Raw genomic sequence first — 18,079 nt, forward strand, 5'->3', positions numbered from 1 at the left:
TCGTACTCAAGTTTTTGACGCAAGTCTTCCTCCAGTGCTCGCCCACAAGCCGAGGCTTCACTCGAATAGATCGAGACCAAAATTCGCTCAGAATCCTACTTCCTATGGTGAGCATCGTGGATGACCTTACAGTGATACCACACTTGAATCGCAGTAGTCCCATTTTTCCACATCCACCTCGGATCAATTTCCAACATGAGGATAGATCTTCCCTCCAAAAGTTCGCGGCGATAGACTCATCAACCGGAATAGGTCACTATTGCCTGTCCTGTGTAGTGGTATGAGTCTGTTTTTTGATGCTACTCTCTTTGGATATCAATTACTTACGGAAAAATATACCAGACCTTCCATTTTTACTCGCCTGTGGTCTTCCGACCTCGCTCAAGAAACATATAAAGCTCTCCCAACTCAGTGCGTTACTGCCATCACGCCCCCAGCTCGAGCACTTGTATCGTTCTTTCTCTTCGTGATGTCATCCGGTTCCAACTCTGATCGTTCGTACTATATCTACCAAAATACCTTTGGTTTTCCAGATCCTACGCAGGACTCGGGGTCTGACCGCCACCCTTCTGAACTCGGCCTTCTAACTGATCCTGAATCGGATGGGACTGGCAGGGGGCCATTATATCGCCGACATCCAACCAGACGCGGCCTTGTGGACCTGGGCTTCCCCGACGCACAGAGGGCCTACATTCCGTCAAGTCGTTCAGAACAACTTCGGTTGGGATTTTATGGTAACAATCACTTCGGGAGCACTGGTGCCTATCCTACATCCCAGAACGGACCCAACCACAACGCTGCACCGACCGGGTTCACGAATGCGCACCCGGGGTCCCATCGTCCGTCAAGTTATTCGCAACAATTTCCGCCTCACAATCACGCTGGGAACAACGTTTCCTATTCGGCTGGTGGAACTCACGCTCGAACCGGCTCAGGCTCCTCTCATGGTAGTGGATATGAAGCCGGCGGTGAATCTGATCATTCCGGCGAGGAAACCGCGAACACATCTCCTCCTGGTCGTTCCGTCAATGCTCCTAATCAACCGGCTGTGGGTCGGGCTAGAGGACACCGCCGTAACCCAATGGGTTCTGTTTTTGGTGTTGAACAGTATGACCAGATCAATCAAGCTTCCAGTAACTCTACCTTGAACCCCATGTCGGAAGTGTCGCAGGCTTCGTTCTGGATCTGTGAATACTGCCGTGAACGAATCTACGGCACGGTCACAACCTCGCACTATGATGAATGCCAGTGGTTCAACCGAGTCGAATGATAGATAACTGATTCAACTGAGCATCTCTTGCTTTATTCGCCGCTACTCTTCGTGATCGTGGACTAAATTTCCTAAATGAACCCGTTACTTCTATGCGTCGCGTATTTTACTTTTTTGATGTGTGCTTCTACCGTTTTTACTGTACTTATCTCGTATGCCAATGTACATAAACTAGGCACCTTCTGTATTGTACGTTGGCGTTGGAATCTCCATTTCCTTCCGAAGAATTTACCATATATGGCTGAACGTTGAGGCAAAAACTCCCACGATTCACCGTTGACTATCGTCACCATGTCGAATTGCGCTCCAGGCGTTCCGTGGTTCTTTCCCAGAAAACGACGCATGTCCGCACCACCGCTCAACTTTTATGATCTCAGAGACATGAACGGAAAACATTTCTGGACCAGGCAAAAAGAAACGGAAGATTTATTCCTGGATCCCAAAGATATGGCCGAATATTCATCTTTCGATCGCCTCTACCCCACCGTTTTATTCAGCGATGATAAGGCCCTGAAATTATATTCATATCTGGTGGATGTGTCGCAAATTGTGGCCACTATGGAGCTTGCTAGGACGAAAGTCCCTGTTCCTCGCGTTTACAAGCACGGCTATTCCGGAAACTGTGGTTATATTCTGATGGAGCGGATTCGGGGATATGCACTTGACAACTTTCTTCGTCACTACAAATGCCCAATACCCCATAAAGTCACATCTGCGATAAAAAAGATCGTCGAAGATCTAGCGAGTTTAGGTCTCTGCCATAACGACGTCAAACCACGGAACATTGTTATCAGCTCGACCTGGGATGTACTGACTCTTGTAGATTGGGATCACTGTATGCCACTTATACATGCAGGAGAGTATACCAGAAGAGTGAGATGGCCGGATAAACACGACCCCTTGTGCATCGCGGATATCTGGGATGCTTTCTTTCTTTCAGTGGCCGCCGACAGGGTTGGAGAGGAGTTGCTCATGGGGCAGCACTATCGTTTTTATATGTTCACGGTGCCTCTCCGAACGACCGGGACAGTCTCCCAACCATTTGGTCCGCAATCAGCGCTATCTTTGGAGTACATGGAACGTCGTAGACGATCCAAGGCTTCCGACCTCGCAGGCGAGTCGGAAACAGCAGAAAAGGCGCAATCAGTCGAAGTAGGTCTTCAGGCTTGAATAGTTGCACTGGTTTGGGAACGCTCACTGCTTTGGACCGTCATCCAACAGACTTACTCTCAGCACGTAAACACAGATTTATCCATCGGTAATTGTGGCGTCACCAAGTTTGTCGGAATATATACCCCAGAGGGTTCCTAACGATACAAATAATGACTCTCGACACGCTTGCTGTTGTTCATCGACACCTGTGATAATTCTGGGAAGCAAGCCGTTTCACGACCCTTTGCTGCCTCACCAGGGTAACTCCCCACGAACCGTTCCTCACATTGAAAGTTTATTATCATTACGAGCAGCGATAGATGCGTTGGCCAACGGCTATTTTGTAAATGTTGTTGTGAGCTAGAAATGATACACTTGAACGACTGGTGTCGACTATTAGAGGCGAATCTTAGCCAGATTCCGCCAGGATCTCAGCGGGACTATGCAGTCAGAAAATTCAACACGAAGTACTGTCTATGCTATTGCTGTACCGACGCTGAACGCATCGATAAATTTCTTTGTCGATCTAGGTTATTGCCGTCACGGAACAATCGCGTGTCTTTCCGAAATTAAGGGAAATGCAGAAAGGTGTAGCGGCTTGACTGGTACTCTAGTTGTGTTCTGTTCAGTGCAGTCTTGGAGTAGATGACAGCGGCTCTTGAGCGAGAACGGAATGTATTATTGCAAGATCACTAAACTGTGTAGGATATTATGGCTAAGGAGAAAGTACGGACTCAATCATACAGCGACAGGCTGAGTAGAGGAAGAGCCGTTGGAATTGTAACTACGATAGCTTCCCCGACTCTCCGACTCTCCGACGTAACTTGAATACATTCATTTGCAATGGCACCCTTGGAACGGCCCACGAGTGCAAATATTGTCGACACCAAAGCATCCATTGTGAGTCATTGCAGGACCCGCTGGTTTCGCCACACTTGTTGCATGGACAACCGTTGTACTCGGCGACCTTGAGTGCAAGTACCGTGGATGGCATTTGGGTCCGGGAAAACACCTGCACAGCTGTTCTGGTCGCAGCAGCCAATGTTGTTGCGGCATTGGTCTTTGGTTACGAGGTTCTGTAAGGTGAGGGGTTGTTAGTATGACTGGGACTAAGGGATAGCAGAGAGCATGGTGGGTTTACTGACTTCAGTAACCGGGGCAGGGTCAGCGACGACTGTAGTACTAGTCATCATCATTGAGACGATGAAGAGACTGGCGGCTTTGGTAGAGAACATGATGATTTCTTTGAGTCTTTGGATTTAGACAACTTGTGTTTTGATAATGATCAGGAGCGTTTTTATACGCAGAGTTTCCGCTCCTCGATCCAGTTGACTTCCGGCGAAACAGTTCCACGGGCAAACACCGTGGAACACGGCGGAGCTCCAGAGCGGGTTCCCCAGAGGTGGAGCCTCCACCTCTCTATTGACCTTGGAGATAGCCAATATGTAACGCCGAACATTTGAAGTTATTATAGCGTTAGAGTAGGGAAATGGACCAATGATTTTGAGAAGGATGCACTCGTAAACTGGACCATGGAACCTTATATAAATAAACATGTACTTACGCATAATAGTATGTATTTATGTCCTGCGTTTGTGTCTTTCGTCCAGGTGGTTCATTTATTATTCCACGGCGCCGTGTACATCATGATAATAAATTTATATGTGCTTGGAGCCCATGTAACGAGGGATAAATTAGAACGAACAAAATTAAACACACGCCCATTCAGGCAAAAAATCAACTCACCCGGCGGTTCCAATCCTAACTTCGCGAAGGAGATAACCAAGTGTATACAGTCTGCAGATGAACTGAAGCTAGTCAATGCATTTAATCCTGTATCCCTGCCACTGGATGAATGCGAGCGACTTGGAAGCAGTCAGTTCGATAAAGTTATCACAGCACTACTGACAATCGCAAAGCCATTATGGAGCGTACCGTAGGGTCCACCCGTGCTCTCAAAGTTGGTAGACATACGAGCTGTGGTGCTCCGAGTAACACAGAAGTCTTGGTCCAACTGGCCCCCTGAATACATGGCAGAGTGGATGTCGAGCCTTTCCGGTGAATCATGGGCATGTAGTTGAAAGTGACGAAAGGAAGGCATGTTAATGCGACTTAGTTGACTATGCTACACGGTTCTTTTTGCACTTTAAACAGTGCTACGGGGCGATATTTATCGTATTAAGAACTAGAGTGAGCCCGAATTGCTAGTTAAAGCTAGTGCCACTAGTAGAATGTGCCATAGGCACAGCTAGACCAGTTAGAGAGAGCCGTAGATCGTGTCAGAAAACTGTATGACTGTTCGAAACCTGAGGACTTAAGCGGTAATTCACCAAGTTCTACTCTCTACATTCTACTATGCACTGGCATATCAAGGGATTGTACTATTAGAAGACTTGTAGTCTTCACAGAACCGTTCGTAGCAGAACTTAACGGAGTCAAAAGACCTTCATACTAGGAGTACCTACTTCTACGGGGGATTTAGTTGACAAGAAATCGGACATAGGACCGTACAGACTAGGAGAAATTTGATATGACCATAGATCGAGTCCCGATCTGAGGAAAAGACAAAAAGACATGATACAGATCCCAGATCACAGATAGAGTACCTAGGAACCAGGCAGGAATGAACAACGGATCTCGGAGTCCGCGCTGTTCATGTGCTATGGCGATTCGGAACTCTGGATCCATATGCTGGAACTACTTGGACACACAAAGTCCATATGATTTGATAACATCGCAATGCAGGATAAGGTCCGTAGGCAGGAAATACCATATGGTACGCCTATGTAGGTCCATTCTACGTGCTGAAACAAGAATGAAGAACGGTCCAGATTGGTCCAAAACATGATTCGGATACGGAAAAGCTCTGTAGACAAGATTCTGCACATGTAGCGGCCCCTAGCGATAAGATTCCACATGGATTCGTAGCTACGGTGCATTATTTTTGGAGATGAAACAAGTAGAGATAGGATTACAAAGCTAGCATAGAAGTAGTATAAAAGCAGCTCATGTATCTGTAGATAAAAAAGTACTACCCGTGCGTAGGAAAGTCCTAAGTGGGTTGCCTGTGAGTAACTGCTCTTGACACCAATAGAGAGATTTGCCCTGTCTTTGTGCAGTGAAATGATAAGATTTGATTTGAACATACGAGACCGTCGAGGTCAAAACTAGAGAACTATCCGTCCGTAGGCCACCGAGGTCTTGATTACTGTTTCGTGATCCATCGAGGGTCTTAGCGTTTGTATCCACCAAGGACTTAGTTTTCGTGTCCGTCGAGGGCAATAGTCTCCAATCGTTCGAATTAGTCTTACCGTAGACGAAATTCATAGTCCTACTTAGTCCACTGGACAATAAACAGAGCCCCTACAAACCCTAGAATCCCCGTAGCTGTGGTGTTTTACACTTGCAGTTACACATTGACTTCATAAGACCTTCATACAATATTGAGACTGTGATCTTGTGCGTAACCTTTGCCAAGCAGTCCACCCTTGCAATCTTTCCTGGTGTGTGGAGTTATTGATAGACTTTACACGGAGGTTTACTAGTTTTTGGGTTGATTTGGTGTTGGTGCTACTCCCATAGCTTCTGATATTAGGTTGACTCTTGAGTGGTATTCTTCGCCCATTAATGTGCCCTGCACTGCCTGAGCTAATAAGCTTCCCTTCTGAGTTTACGCAGGAGGAACTATCTGTCTCTGATGTCGGCATTGCTTCATCTTCTCTCGCCACTCCTGTGCATGCTGCCCAAGAGCCCAAGACAATGGTGCTCTAGTGGAAGTTTGCTGAAGTGAATCCATTCATTTTCTGTTCAATAATCATCATAATTCATCACGTCTTTTTTTACCATAGCTCCCAACATGTTGTGACTTAGACATCATCGTAAAACCATACAACGCCGCGTCTGGAAACGCTACAGGCGTTCCCCTGTACATCAAGACACTGGGGACATTTTGATGTCATCAGGAACCTGTCCAGTACCTGTCAACTGGAATAGACCCTCGTCACTTTGATGTGACGGGAACAAAGGCTTCATCCTGTATTGTAAGAGTTTTTAGTGCTAAAGTATGTAAATTCTTGTAATAAAGTATTTGGCTTAATGTGGAAATGGGGAATGCTTTGAGCCACCCGACCTGAGATCTGAACGCGAGATAAACGAGGCCATTTCTTTGAACAAAGGTTGCAGCGAAGGTTGCTGCCTTGCTCCATCATGAAGCCGAGCTGCCGTATTTGAAGCGCTATCAGCGTAGATTAATTAATTACAGTATAACTCAATTACTTAGTACTGCGCGGGCGCAGTGGCGTTCTGATTGAAATTTATAACTCCGACTTCAACCCGAAGAAGCCGAGCCCGACATTTCCGTGATTCTATCTTTCATTTCCCTTGCTCTCTAATGTACACCTCTAATGCAGGTCTCTGCCTTCATTTGTTGTCTACTTGATATTAGAATCCATTATTTTGTGTGACCAGCTGGCAAACCATAACTGCAGCAGTAACAACTTCCTTCAGACCAGTACTGATTTTGTGCCTTTGCTCAGATTGAATCTTCAACTAAAAGGGCAAAACAAAAATCGAATCATAAAAAATTTGAGAGTATAGTTTAGATATATAGATTAGCCCACTCAACAAATTTTATTTCTTACAAGTGACAGCTACTCCTCCTAAGGGACATTGAGGAAGAGGGACAGTTGATGCATGATGATCACCACATATCAGCGGAGTTTCAATCTCATGAGCATGCTCCGGTGTTCACCAAATTTTGCAAAAACCCTGTAATCAAGTTAGAAATACCACTACATCCACGAAAAAGATAATCAGTACTACTCAAGAGGTGTTCACCGGCAAATTCCGAGACATAGGGTAGCGGGAGGGGGGGGGCCTCAAGGACCTTATGTTTGAAAGGTCCATGCACCCCCAAAATGACGTGATACTGCCTCAAATCAGTGTGTGTGGATCCAAATTATTGTTTTTAAAAGGAAATGCACTTTTCCCGGTTGTGGCAGTAAAAATTTCCCTATTTAGCTATCAAAATTTGCTCAAATTTCTGCATCAAGTCTTATTGATCAGACTGAAACAATCCATCTTTTTTTTTCTTCATGCATGCATATAGCAAAGGCTAAAAGAAAAGGTACTATCTCCATCATACGTGGATTATTAATACTTTTGAAGGCTATCTACCTTATCTGCTCTTTATAGTATCACCTATGCTGCTGTGGTCTAGCTGGCAAGCCCATAGAAAAGTATTTTTGTGATGATAGATGTCACAAAGAGGCAGCAAAGCAGAGGAGAAAGTGAGAATGACATGTCAAATATCGGAATATAACGTGGGAAATTGGTCTTGCCAGGCATTTGGTAATCAAAAATTTCCATATTAGGAAGGTGCAGGGGGGGAGGGGGTCCAGGGGTCCTTATGTCTATGTAGGAACCTCATATGTAAAATTTTCGGATTGAACACCTCTTGGTACTACTAGGACTACATACATCAAGAAACAACAAGAAAAAAAGACAATGGTGGACTAGGTTATGCATGGTATCATACCTAGACAAGAACTACCCAATCAGGCCACCCCAACAATGACTATAACTTGTATGGCCTTCTCCAGTCTACTCTTCGTTCTTTCCCAAACTAAAGGCAGCCTCGTAGGCGGGAGAACTTTCATCTGCATCAGTCACTCTCCAGTTCCCGAAATTTCTTTCCACCACCAACCCAGGTACCGTAGAAGATTCGAGGATCCTACCTTTTTGCAAGCTCGAGGTTTGCGTGCCTTCCTGAGAGAGTAAGAGAACAACCGTGAGATAGAAATTTCACCGGAGCAAACCAAAAGAAAAGCGAACACCCACAGCAGGAACTCTCATTAAAGCAACACATCCATCCCACTTTTGAACCCTCCCATGGAACCAACAGTGTTGCCATGCCTCACGGAGCCGGGTCTGCCAGAATGCGATAATGGGCAAAGTATACCACTCAAGAGTCAACCTAATATCAGAGCTATGGGAGTAGCACCAACACCAAATCAACCCAAAAACTAGTAAACCTCCGTGTAAAGTCTATCAATAACTCTACACACCAGGAAAGATTGCAAGGGTGGACTGCTTGGCAAAGGTTACGCACAAGATCACAGTCTCAATATCGTATGAAGGTCTTATAAAATCAATGTGTAACTGCAAGTGTAAAACACCACAGCTATGGGAATTCTAAGGTTTGTAGGGGCTCTGTTTATTGTCCAGTGGACTAAGTGGGACTGTGAATTTCGTCTACGGTAAGACTAATTCGAACGATTGGAGACTATTGCCCTCGACGGACACGAAAACTAAGTCCTTGGTGGATACAAACGCTAAGACCCTCGATGGATCACGAAACAGTAATCAAGACCTCGGTGGCCTACGGACGGATAGTTCTCTAGTTTTGACCTCGACGGTCTCGTATGTTCAAATCAAATCTTATCATTTCACTGCACAAAGACAGGGCAAATCTCTCTATTGGTGTCAAGAGCAGTTACTCACAGGCAACCCACTTAGGACTTTCCTACGCACGGGTAGTACTTTTTTATCTACAGATACATGAGCTGCTTTTATACTACTTCTATGCTAGCTTTGTAATCCTATCTCTACTTGTTTCATCTCCAAAAATAATGCACCGTAGCTATGAATCCATGTGGAATCTTATCGCTAGGGACCGCTACATGTGCAGAACCTTGTCTACGGAGCTTTTCCGTATTCAAATCATATGTTTTGGACCAATCTGGACCGTTCTTCATTCTTGTTTCAGCATGTAGAATGGACCTACATAGGCGTACCATATGGTATTTCCTGCCTATGGACCTTATCCTGCATTTCGACATTATCAAATCATATGGACTTTGTGTGTCCAAGTAGTTCCAGCATATGGATCCAGAGTTCCGAATTGCCCTAGCACATGAACAGCGCGGACTCCGAGATCCATTGTTCATTCCTGCCTGGTTCCTAGGTACTCTATCTGTGATCTGGGATCTGTATCATGTCTTTTTGTCTTTTCCTCAGATCGGGACTCGATCTATGGTCATATCAAATTTCTCCTAGTCTGTACGGTCCTATGTCCGATTTCTTGTCAACTAAATCCCCCGTAGAAGTAGGTACTCCTAGTATGAAGGTCTTTTGACTCCGTTAAGTTCTGCTACAAACGGTTCTGTGAAGACTACAAGTCTTCTAATAGTACAATCCCTTGATATGCCAGTGCATAATAGAATGTAGAGAGTAGAACTCAGTGAATTACCGCTTAAGTCCTCAGGTTTCGAACGGTCATACAGTTTTCTGACACGATCTACGGCTCTCTCTAACTGGTCTAGCTGCGCCTATGGCACATTCTACTAGCGACACTAGCTTTAACTAGCAATTCGGGCTCATTCTAGTTCTTAATACGATAAATATCGCTCCGTAGCACTGTTTAAAGCACAAAAAGAACCTTGTAGCATAGTCAACTAAGTCGCATTAGCGATGCGCCAACGTCGGCCGCTTTTGTGGGCCGTTGTGCTGGGTCCACATTCTTAGTCTCGCATTGGGATCTCGGGCTGGGCAGGTCACATCATTCTCTATTTATTTGAATGGTGGCTGGTCTTCATTATGCCACAAAAATCCGACATCCTTCAATACAAAAAACATTTTTGATACAAAATTAAACCTTTGTTTCCATCACATTAAACGTGACGAAGTCCGTGTAGGGTCCATTCCAGTTGACAGGTACTGGACATGTTCCTAATGACATCAAAATGTCCCCAGTGAGATCACACAGCAAGAAATATAATGTAATTCACACGAGTTACGCTTTACTTTACATTAACATTATGAAAAAAATTTGTTCCACAATGTTTGTGCACTACGTTGACGCGATATTCCCATTATGTTGTCAAATTTCCCAGGATCTTGCAAGAATAAAGAAAAAGGGTTATGTTAGATTTATGCTCTATTTACGGTGGGAATTATTCTTTAAGTTATACTACACTTATACACAGCTTAGCATAATGTAAGAATAATTCCCACCATAAATAAAGCATAAATCTAACATAACCCTTTTTCTTTATTCTTGCAAGATCCTGGGAAATTTGTCAACATAATGGGAATATCGCGTCAACGTAGCGCACAAACATTATGGAACAAATTTTTTTCATAATGTTAACGTAAAGTAAAGCGTAACCCATGTGAATTACGTTATGTTTCTTGCTGTGTCAACGCTGGTGGGAAACAGTTTGGACAACCTCAGGAAGTGGACGGTAGATAGATTCCTGTTGGTGCGTTAATAACTCTGTGTAACACCACTAAATATGGCTAGCAAACACACCTCAAGCACGAAGTGCGCAAACCAAAACCACACCAAGAAGAGTATACACAAGTGTAAGGGGTGGAGGTCGGTATTCTTAAGGCTTTAGTTTGCACTAAGAGGCACTAAGAAAGAGAGAATATAGGGATATTCAGTTTTTAAGATTCAATCAAGTTTCTATTCCTTCTTATCAAATGACAAGACAAAACACTAATTCAATATTTCAACAACAAGGATTCAACAAAGCTTTTCTCAAGACTTCGCAAAGTTCAAGTTCAAGTTCAAATTTCCGATCAAGTCCAAATGCAATTCCAATTCAATATAAGTCCAAATTGACTTCAAAATCCAAGTTCAATTCCAATAACAATCCAATCAAATCCAAATTGCAATAGGTCCAAATCAATCCAAACACAAAACACCAAACTTCGACGAAGTGAGGGGCAAAGGTAAAATCCTTGAGCTAGTCCTAGTAGGTGAACTGCGTCTCCACTCGTAGGCTGCTGGGGGAAAATTCCTGCTACCCTCCCTCCTTATATACACTTTTCGAAATAAAAATAATAAAAGTCCAAGATATGTAGTAAACTTGAGAATAATAATAAAATCCTTTTCAGTCGAACAGAAACTCGCCTAATCAGGCATAATACAAGAGGTTGTGCCAGAAACCATGAATAAAATAATAAGCCAAGAATCCCCTGTCTGTATCCACGTTACGATAACAGAGCCTAGACTTCCCGAGGTCTCCGAGTTGCCCACATATCCTTGGAAACATATCTCCTATATCACCCTTGTCCTGTTGTCCTCTAAATAAGGAAAAGAACCAGTCGCCGCTCATGACATATTTCCTGTGTTCCTGTCTTCGGTAACAACTGTCATGTCAACCTCGCGAGGTCTAGATGTCCTTTGTTTTCGGAACATTGTAATCCTTTCCTTTTTCCTATGACTTCATGGGAGCCGGATATTTCTATCCTAAATCCGCATGTAGGTCCTTTGTCCGATATATCCTTTGTTAATTCCTTTAAGTCCGAGTTGTCCAACAATACTTCGTGAAGTCAAAGTAAAGTGTTCAATAAATTCCCTATGTTCGCCCCAAGCATTCCGCAAGTAAGACGAGGCCTTCTATTCAAAATACGAAGGTTTTTAAGAGGCTGCTTCTTGAGGTTCCTACCGTTTTCGAAACCTCGCGAAGTCTCTCATCTTTCTAATTCCGTACTTTTCGTACTGCTAAAGTCTCACGTAGAGGCTTGTGCTTTGACTAGTAATTCGGGCTCACCCTAGTCCTACATTCCCTTAATTTATAACTCAAATGTTATTAAAATGATTAAAAATATGCATTTTAGGGTCAAATCCGATTTTCAGCGCGATAGCGTCACATTTGTTGTCTGTCAAAAAGACGGAAGTGATCGAATCAGCCATCCCTTAGGTACCAAATTAGCTCTTAGTCTCGTCGATTCCGAAGGCACTTCAGGAGGAATTCTGCCCAAGATGTACACTGTCTCCCATACGTAGCCGTCGCTCTCTTAGTCCTAGTCTAATCCAACTTCCCGCAGACTGCAGTCGGTCAGGACTCAGATGACTAACTGTGTCGTGGATGACCAAAAAGGATTTCACTGTCAAAGCGAATTGTACTATCAATATGTGCGAACCCTGGCGCCTCACCACACCGGCAGCACTAAGCTGTACTAAGCTTTACAATGTCACTTTCCTCCAACTCAATTCTCCCAACGGAGTCACAAAGGCCATCAGCAAATTTCCGGCCACGCTGCCACTCCGTTATATACGTCAGGATCCCTTGTATGAACCACGATCCGAGGTACCGGGTGGCAGTCCCTTTTAATATAACTCCAGGGTTTGTAAGACTATCGTGACAGTGTCGCCTATGGAACGATTTGTTGTCACACTCGAGGCAGTTTTCAACGAATTGTGGCCGGTTGCAGCGCATTGTAGGGCGTAATGAAGTGTGGTAGGGGTTTCAGTGGCTTGACCGAGTTGCTACCCATTCCGGGTGTTTGCGGAGGGTTGTGAGGCGTTGTGAGGCATAGTGAGCGTCGCAGCACATCCAGAGCTTCGCAGCCAATTGTGGGACTGAGTGAAGCATGCTGGGAATTACAACGAGTAGGTAACTTGACAGCGAAAGGTGAGGGTCGCAGCGAGTTCGTTGGTTTGTAGAAGAACATACGTGATTTATGGAACTGGTGGGCTGGCAATGAATTGTGAGCGTAGCAACGCGTTAAGGGAATGAGAATGAAAGGCAAGGCTTACAGCGAGTAACGTTGTATGATAGCTAGTATCGTGCAACCTGATGCATTACAGACTATGTAACGAATGTGAACCGCAATTTCTCATATTTCCTCAATCACACCACTCAAAAACCACACAAAATAAACAATAGAAACACAGGTAGTATTAGCAGCACTAGCAGCACATCCTACAGAGCAAGCAAGCAAAGCACAAGAAGAGGAAAAAAGGGGGGAGTTCTATGTGGACGTGGAAGCATCGTCGTCGTATCCGCCGTCGCTAACTCCATCGACATTGCTACTGGCACGCCAACCCGCGATCATATTCCTGATCTCGCTTTCAGGGTCGACTTCAAGACTCTCGTCCTCATCATAATTGACAGCAAAGATTTGCCTGTTTACTAGGGTGAGAAGCAGTCCAGCTTAAAGAAATGAGACTTACGAGTTCAGATACTCGAACAATGCCGCCTTCTTGCCTGGAGGCATGGCATCAAGCATGGCACATATGAGGTAGTAGAAGCGTTTGAGGTCGAAGCCAGTCACCACGGGATGCCACTCCTCACCACAAGAAAGGGCGAACCAGATCTGAAGGGTTCTCGTCAGCGAGATGGAGGAACTTGAGAGGGAGAGTACCTGGGCAACGGTGTAAGCAAGCGTACGCTCAGTGACCGAGGTTAGGTTGTGCAGCTTAGCGTTGCCAGCACGAGTGGCTTTGCCGGGACACTCAGTGGCAGCGGTTGGCGCCAACCATAGAACTCTGAAGGCCTACAATAGATTTTAGCTTATAACTAACAGTCAACCGGCCACAGCTTACCCTTACAATAAGAAACCCTCGGAAAATGGAGTCGTCTTGATTGGGGGCAACAACGACGCCATCTTCGGCGGCTGGAGAGGGTAGCCTGTACTTCGAGTAATCGAAAAGAAACGCGGGCAATTGAGTACAATGAAGTTGTATTGCCTGTCTTTGGAGCTTCGATATCAATCTGAAAGACAAACATTAAGTCAAGTGAGCACAAAACAAAGAAACACATACTGTTTACGAGTATTGTCCATCTCTGGACGGTCGATCAATTCCGCCATGTGTTGAGAGGGGCAAAGCAAGGCCGCGGTCATGGGGTGGTTGTGGCCACGGATTGATTTGAGGGCAGGTTTGAGAGCGGGTTTGACGACGCTATCGTCGATAACCGTTTTGCTGCGGGTTGTTGGCAATCAGGTGAACGATGTTCTGTTTCAGTTGATGCGTGTCGTTGCGCCTTGCAGCATAGAAAGAATTGGTGATCTAAAGAAGTATAGTTAGGACAAAGCAAAAGATGTAAAATTGCCGTACCGTTTTTGTGAGCTTCTTGAACACGTCAATGGCGCCGTACTCGAGGCAGGACTTGAGTTGGCCGTGTAGCTTGGGGTAATGTCCCTTCCATTGCTTGTAAGTTGAGGTGAGCTTCCTTTTTTTAGCCGCGGTCCTGTGGATGTATGTTAGCAATAAGTAAAAAAAGAACGCATATATATGCGCACATATTGTTTCCAACAGAGAACAAGTCGTCAACATCCTCGTCAACACCCTCAACATCCATCTCCTCCTCATCATCATCGTTATCTTCGTCTTCTCCATCGTCGTTGGGATCATCGACCGGCTCTTGACGCAGTAGGACGCCTTCGGCGACGAGCTCTTCCTTGATGCCATAGTGCAGAGTGCTGTCAATGGATTGAGTAAATACGTCGATTCCACGTGGCCACCATGTCCCGCAATCCTTGTATGGACTCAATGCGTTCGCAACACTAGGCTATGTATCAGTTCAAGCGACCATGCAAGCATTGAGACGTACCCTTTCTTAACTTTCCTCGCCCATACGTTGAACACCTTTCGTTTTTGTTTCGCCCGCCTTCTCAGAATTTCTTCTTCCATAGGTCGCCGATCACTGTGATTGAGCCGTCGATCACGTTGAGTGTTGCTGCCGTTGCCGTTGTTACTGCCATTTCCATTGTTGTTGGTACGTATTGGAGGCATCTAGAAGTGAAATAAATCAGTAGAAGACTCATAAATCAGAGGAGAACAATACGGAGACAGGGATGAGAGGATGATAGAGGTAGAAGACAAGGTAGATGTAGAAAGGGCGACGCAAATTTAAAAAGGCACCTATTTGTGTATGTTTGGTACACGCGTCCGTCAGACTCGAGCAGTCTCTGTATACAAAGCACTAGATTAACGATAAAAAATACAATAGATCTACGGCTACAAGATAAGATTGATGTGTTACATGGGCCGTCCAAGATGCGTACAATACAAGAAAATCAGGTGATAGGACGTATTTTCATTTTACGGTTGTTCTTGTGAAGGATATCGTCTCGGACAGGCTTCAACAGCTTGTTGGCCTTTGCCCTGTCTTTTTCAGACTCCTTGACCCTCACTAAATGGCATCTAGGATCCAACTCGAGCCGTTCTTCGGTTAAAACCTCATTGCCAGTGCCTATATCCTTGACGATAACCCCAGCGATGATCCAGTGTTTATCCTCGTGCTTCGCACCAAGATAGAAGTTGGAGAGGCGCCGCACGAGCTTCCCGATGTGTTCAGATGCGCTGGCAACCACCACCATCAAGCTCTTCTCGGTGCTGGGCTTGATCAAGTCTGAAGACCGCTCAATCCTGGAGAGATCCTGGAGATCTTGACTACCCGCGTTGACTTTGACACACGGTACAACTTCGCCGTTGGGGTTTCGAATAACGCTTACATAGGTGTTTGTTCCGTCTACCACCGCTTCAACGTCGAGACCGACCAACTTTGGATGGATAATCCAGTGTCAAGGAGGAGCTGCTGCTGCTGCATGGTCTGCGTCAACGGGATCTACAGCAGAGGCGGCGACAGCTGACGACACCGAGACTTCCCGATTTGGATTCCATAGTGGAAAATCTCCTACTTGATCCCTTACAGGAGAGCGCGCTTTCGGATTCCACGCATCTTCTCCTGTCTCTAGCATCTCCGTCAATTCATTGGGTGATGGAAGGGGGGTACCAGGAGGAGTACCAGGAGGAGTACCCGCCAGCAGACCTCTCCATCTCTCGTCTCCCTCCCGGTACATTCTGATCAGCTCCTCGAGTGACGGCATTTCAGGATTTGTTGGGATATCCCGGACGTCAATGGCTGCGATAGCTGCGATGGCATCAAACGGGTTTTTTAGGCCTTCGCGAGGAAGCCAGAACTGGTGGCTATGACCAAGTGGGCGCCAGACGTTGAGGTGTTTCTTTGAACTGAACTCGATGACGTGGAGGTAGTCGATGACTTCAATGGCCTGACTTCGATGCACCTGGATAAGGTCCAGTTCAACTTTCAGGTGCAGTCCAGACTTGGGATCAGGAGACCTGTCCAACAGAACCGCGCGAACTGTACCGGTCGAGCCCTTGAAGTGAGAATCTATGACCCGCACTCTCGTCCCTAACCAAGGCTCTCTCGCCACTGACATCTTGGGTCCCACACCGTAAATCCGTTCTTGAACCTCATTCAGAGGTCGCCAGTCCAACAGCTTCATTTGCGAACTCAACTCAACTACATCGTTGTGGTTGAGGAGCGCACGGCATTGCAGCTCAAGGATATGGACGCTCAGCATCAAGCGTCTTCCCTCCCTTCGCTCCTGCCGCACAACATCCTTCACGATACACCGTCTGTAGGTATGAGGGCCGCGCTGTACGCTGACAGTCACTCCTACCCAAGGTGTATCGGTGTTCGTGGAGGCAATGACCTCGGTAGAGTTGGAATGGACCTTGAACTGTGGAGATGTTAATATTCAAATTTTAGCATAGAAAACAAGAGAAAACATACCCTAGTCCGGTGAACATCTTCTTGCGCGACTTCTAAGATACCTTCCGAAGACCCAAACACAAGGCCTTCTTTCTCTGCGTGGAAACCCTTCAAGACGCGAATGAAGTCTCCGGGCTCGATAGCCTTGCGAACCTGTCGAACAGGGAGGCTGAATTCGCCATCGTCAAAGGAAACAGTACAAGTTTGGGGAAGGGTATGGTCGATTCTTGTATCCAGGCGTACGAAGGAGCCGCAAGATTTGATCAAAGACGGTTTGGAGTGGGATATCTGTTCGTCAACCGCAAAGTGCCAGTCTTCTGAATATGGCATAGTAGACTGCTTGATGAGAGGGTGGTGTGAACGGCTGAATCCAGCATCGAGACGAGGAGAGATGGTGGCAGTAGACTCGAGTTTAGTCTTTGTGACTGTGGTGGAGAGTAGTCCGTGAACGAATGTATCTCCACCGAATTCGTAATGCGAGGCTGCAATATCGACTGGTGTGGATTTCCGGAACAGGCGTGGTTGAAAAAGCGCAGGAAGGGGTCTCGTTCGACTTCTTTTGCGCTTGCGAGATTTGCAGTCTTCGTTTGGATCATCCAGGCGAGGAACGAGCAAGATAGAGTACTTGTTCCCTCGCTTTGCAGTAACTAAGGCTACGTCGCCCTTGTACTTGCCAGACCGCAAGCGTACCCATTCACCGACAACGAACTCATAGGACTCGAATCGGAGCTCCTTCATCTTCTCTTTCATCCACACTGTCCTGCTCACTCTCCCCACTTTTTGACCTTCGGGATCGTTCGGTCGCCTCTGCATTCGCGTTTCCCTAACTCCAGTCACTGATTCCGATACTGTCTTGTCGATATATTGGGCCTGAAGATACTGTATAAATGGTTGCTCTTCTTCATCATCTCTATGCGTGTTGCGAGGAGGGTCTTCGCTCCCTTCTTCCTCCGAATGATCATCGAGGAGGGCTAAGAAATCAAATGATTATCAACGAAAGTCCAAGATTGAACAGTTGTCCTTCGTACCATCAAACGGTTCGTCATCCTCAAACTCTTCAGGATCGGAATCGCTACTATCTTGCTGGGCTTCTATGTCGAGGAAACGACAAGCGTCTGAGGCCTGGAAATTTTAAGTATATTGGATATTTTTTATTTTGCTGCGAAGGAGACATACCATGGCGTTTGAACGGCTACAAGTGACTACACAGAGAAAATCGCAATGACTGAGCCTGTAAAAATGACTGTCAGCACCATTCATGAGGTTTTTTTTTTTTTTTTGACTCAAAAAAACGTTTATTACGGGGCTATTTGCTCCCGTTCTTCTCTCTCTCTCATTCAGG

The 18,079-nt window shown here is 45.7% G+C and overlaps 2 protein-coding genes across 2 annotated transcripts; both read left to right on the plus strand.

The window, feature by feature from the left end:
• Window positions 1-469: 469 nt before the first annotated feature.
• E1B28_013226 (uncharacterized protein) lies at window positions 470-1,270 on the plus strand (the record flags this gene model as incomplete). The annotated part of the gene is made up of 1 exon (XM_043158371.1): window positions 470-1,270. One exon carries the CDS (start codon window positions 470-472, stop codon window positions 1,268-1,270), a length of 801 nt encoding a protein of 266 aa, XP_043003716.1.
• A 273-nt stretch (window positions 1,271-1,543) lies between these two features.
• On the plus strand, window positions 1,544-2,816 carry E1B28_013227 (uncharacterized protein). Its single transcript, XM_043158372.1, has 2 exons — window positions 1,544-2,422; window positions 2,492-2,816. The coding sequence occupies exons 1-2, from the start codon at window positions 1,562-1,564 to the stop codon at window positions 2,579-2,581; spliced, it is 951 nt and encodes a 316-aa protein (XP_043003717.1). The 5' UTR covers window positions 1,544-1,561; the 3' UTR covers window positions 2,582-2,816.
• Window positions 2,817-18,079: the final 15,263 nt, after the last annotated feature.

This window comes from Marasmius oreades, chromosome 9 (assembly GCF_018924745.1).
Source record: "Marasmius oreades isolate 03SP1 chromosome 9, whole genome shotgun sequence".
Lineage (NCBI taxonomy): Eukaryota > Fungi > Basidiomycota > Agaricomycetes > Agaricales > Marasmiaceae > Marasmius > Marasmius oreades.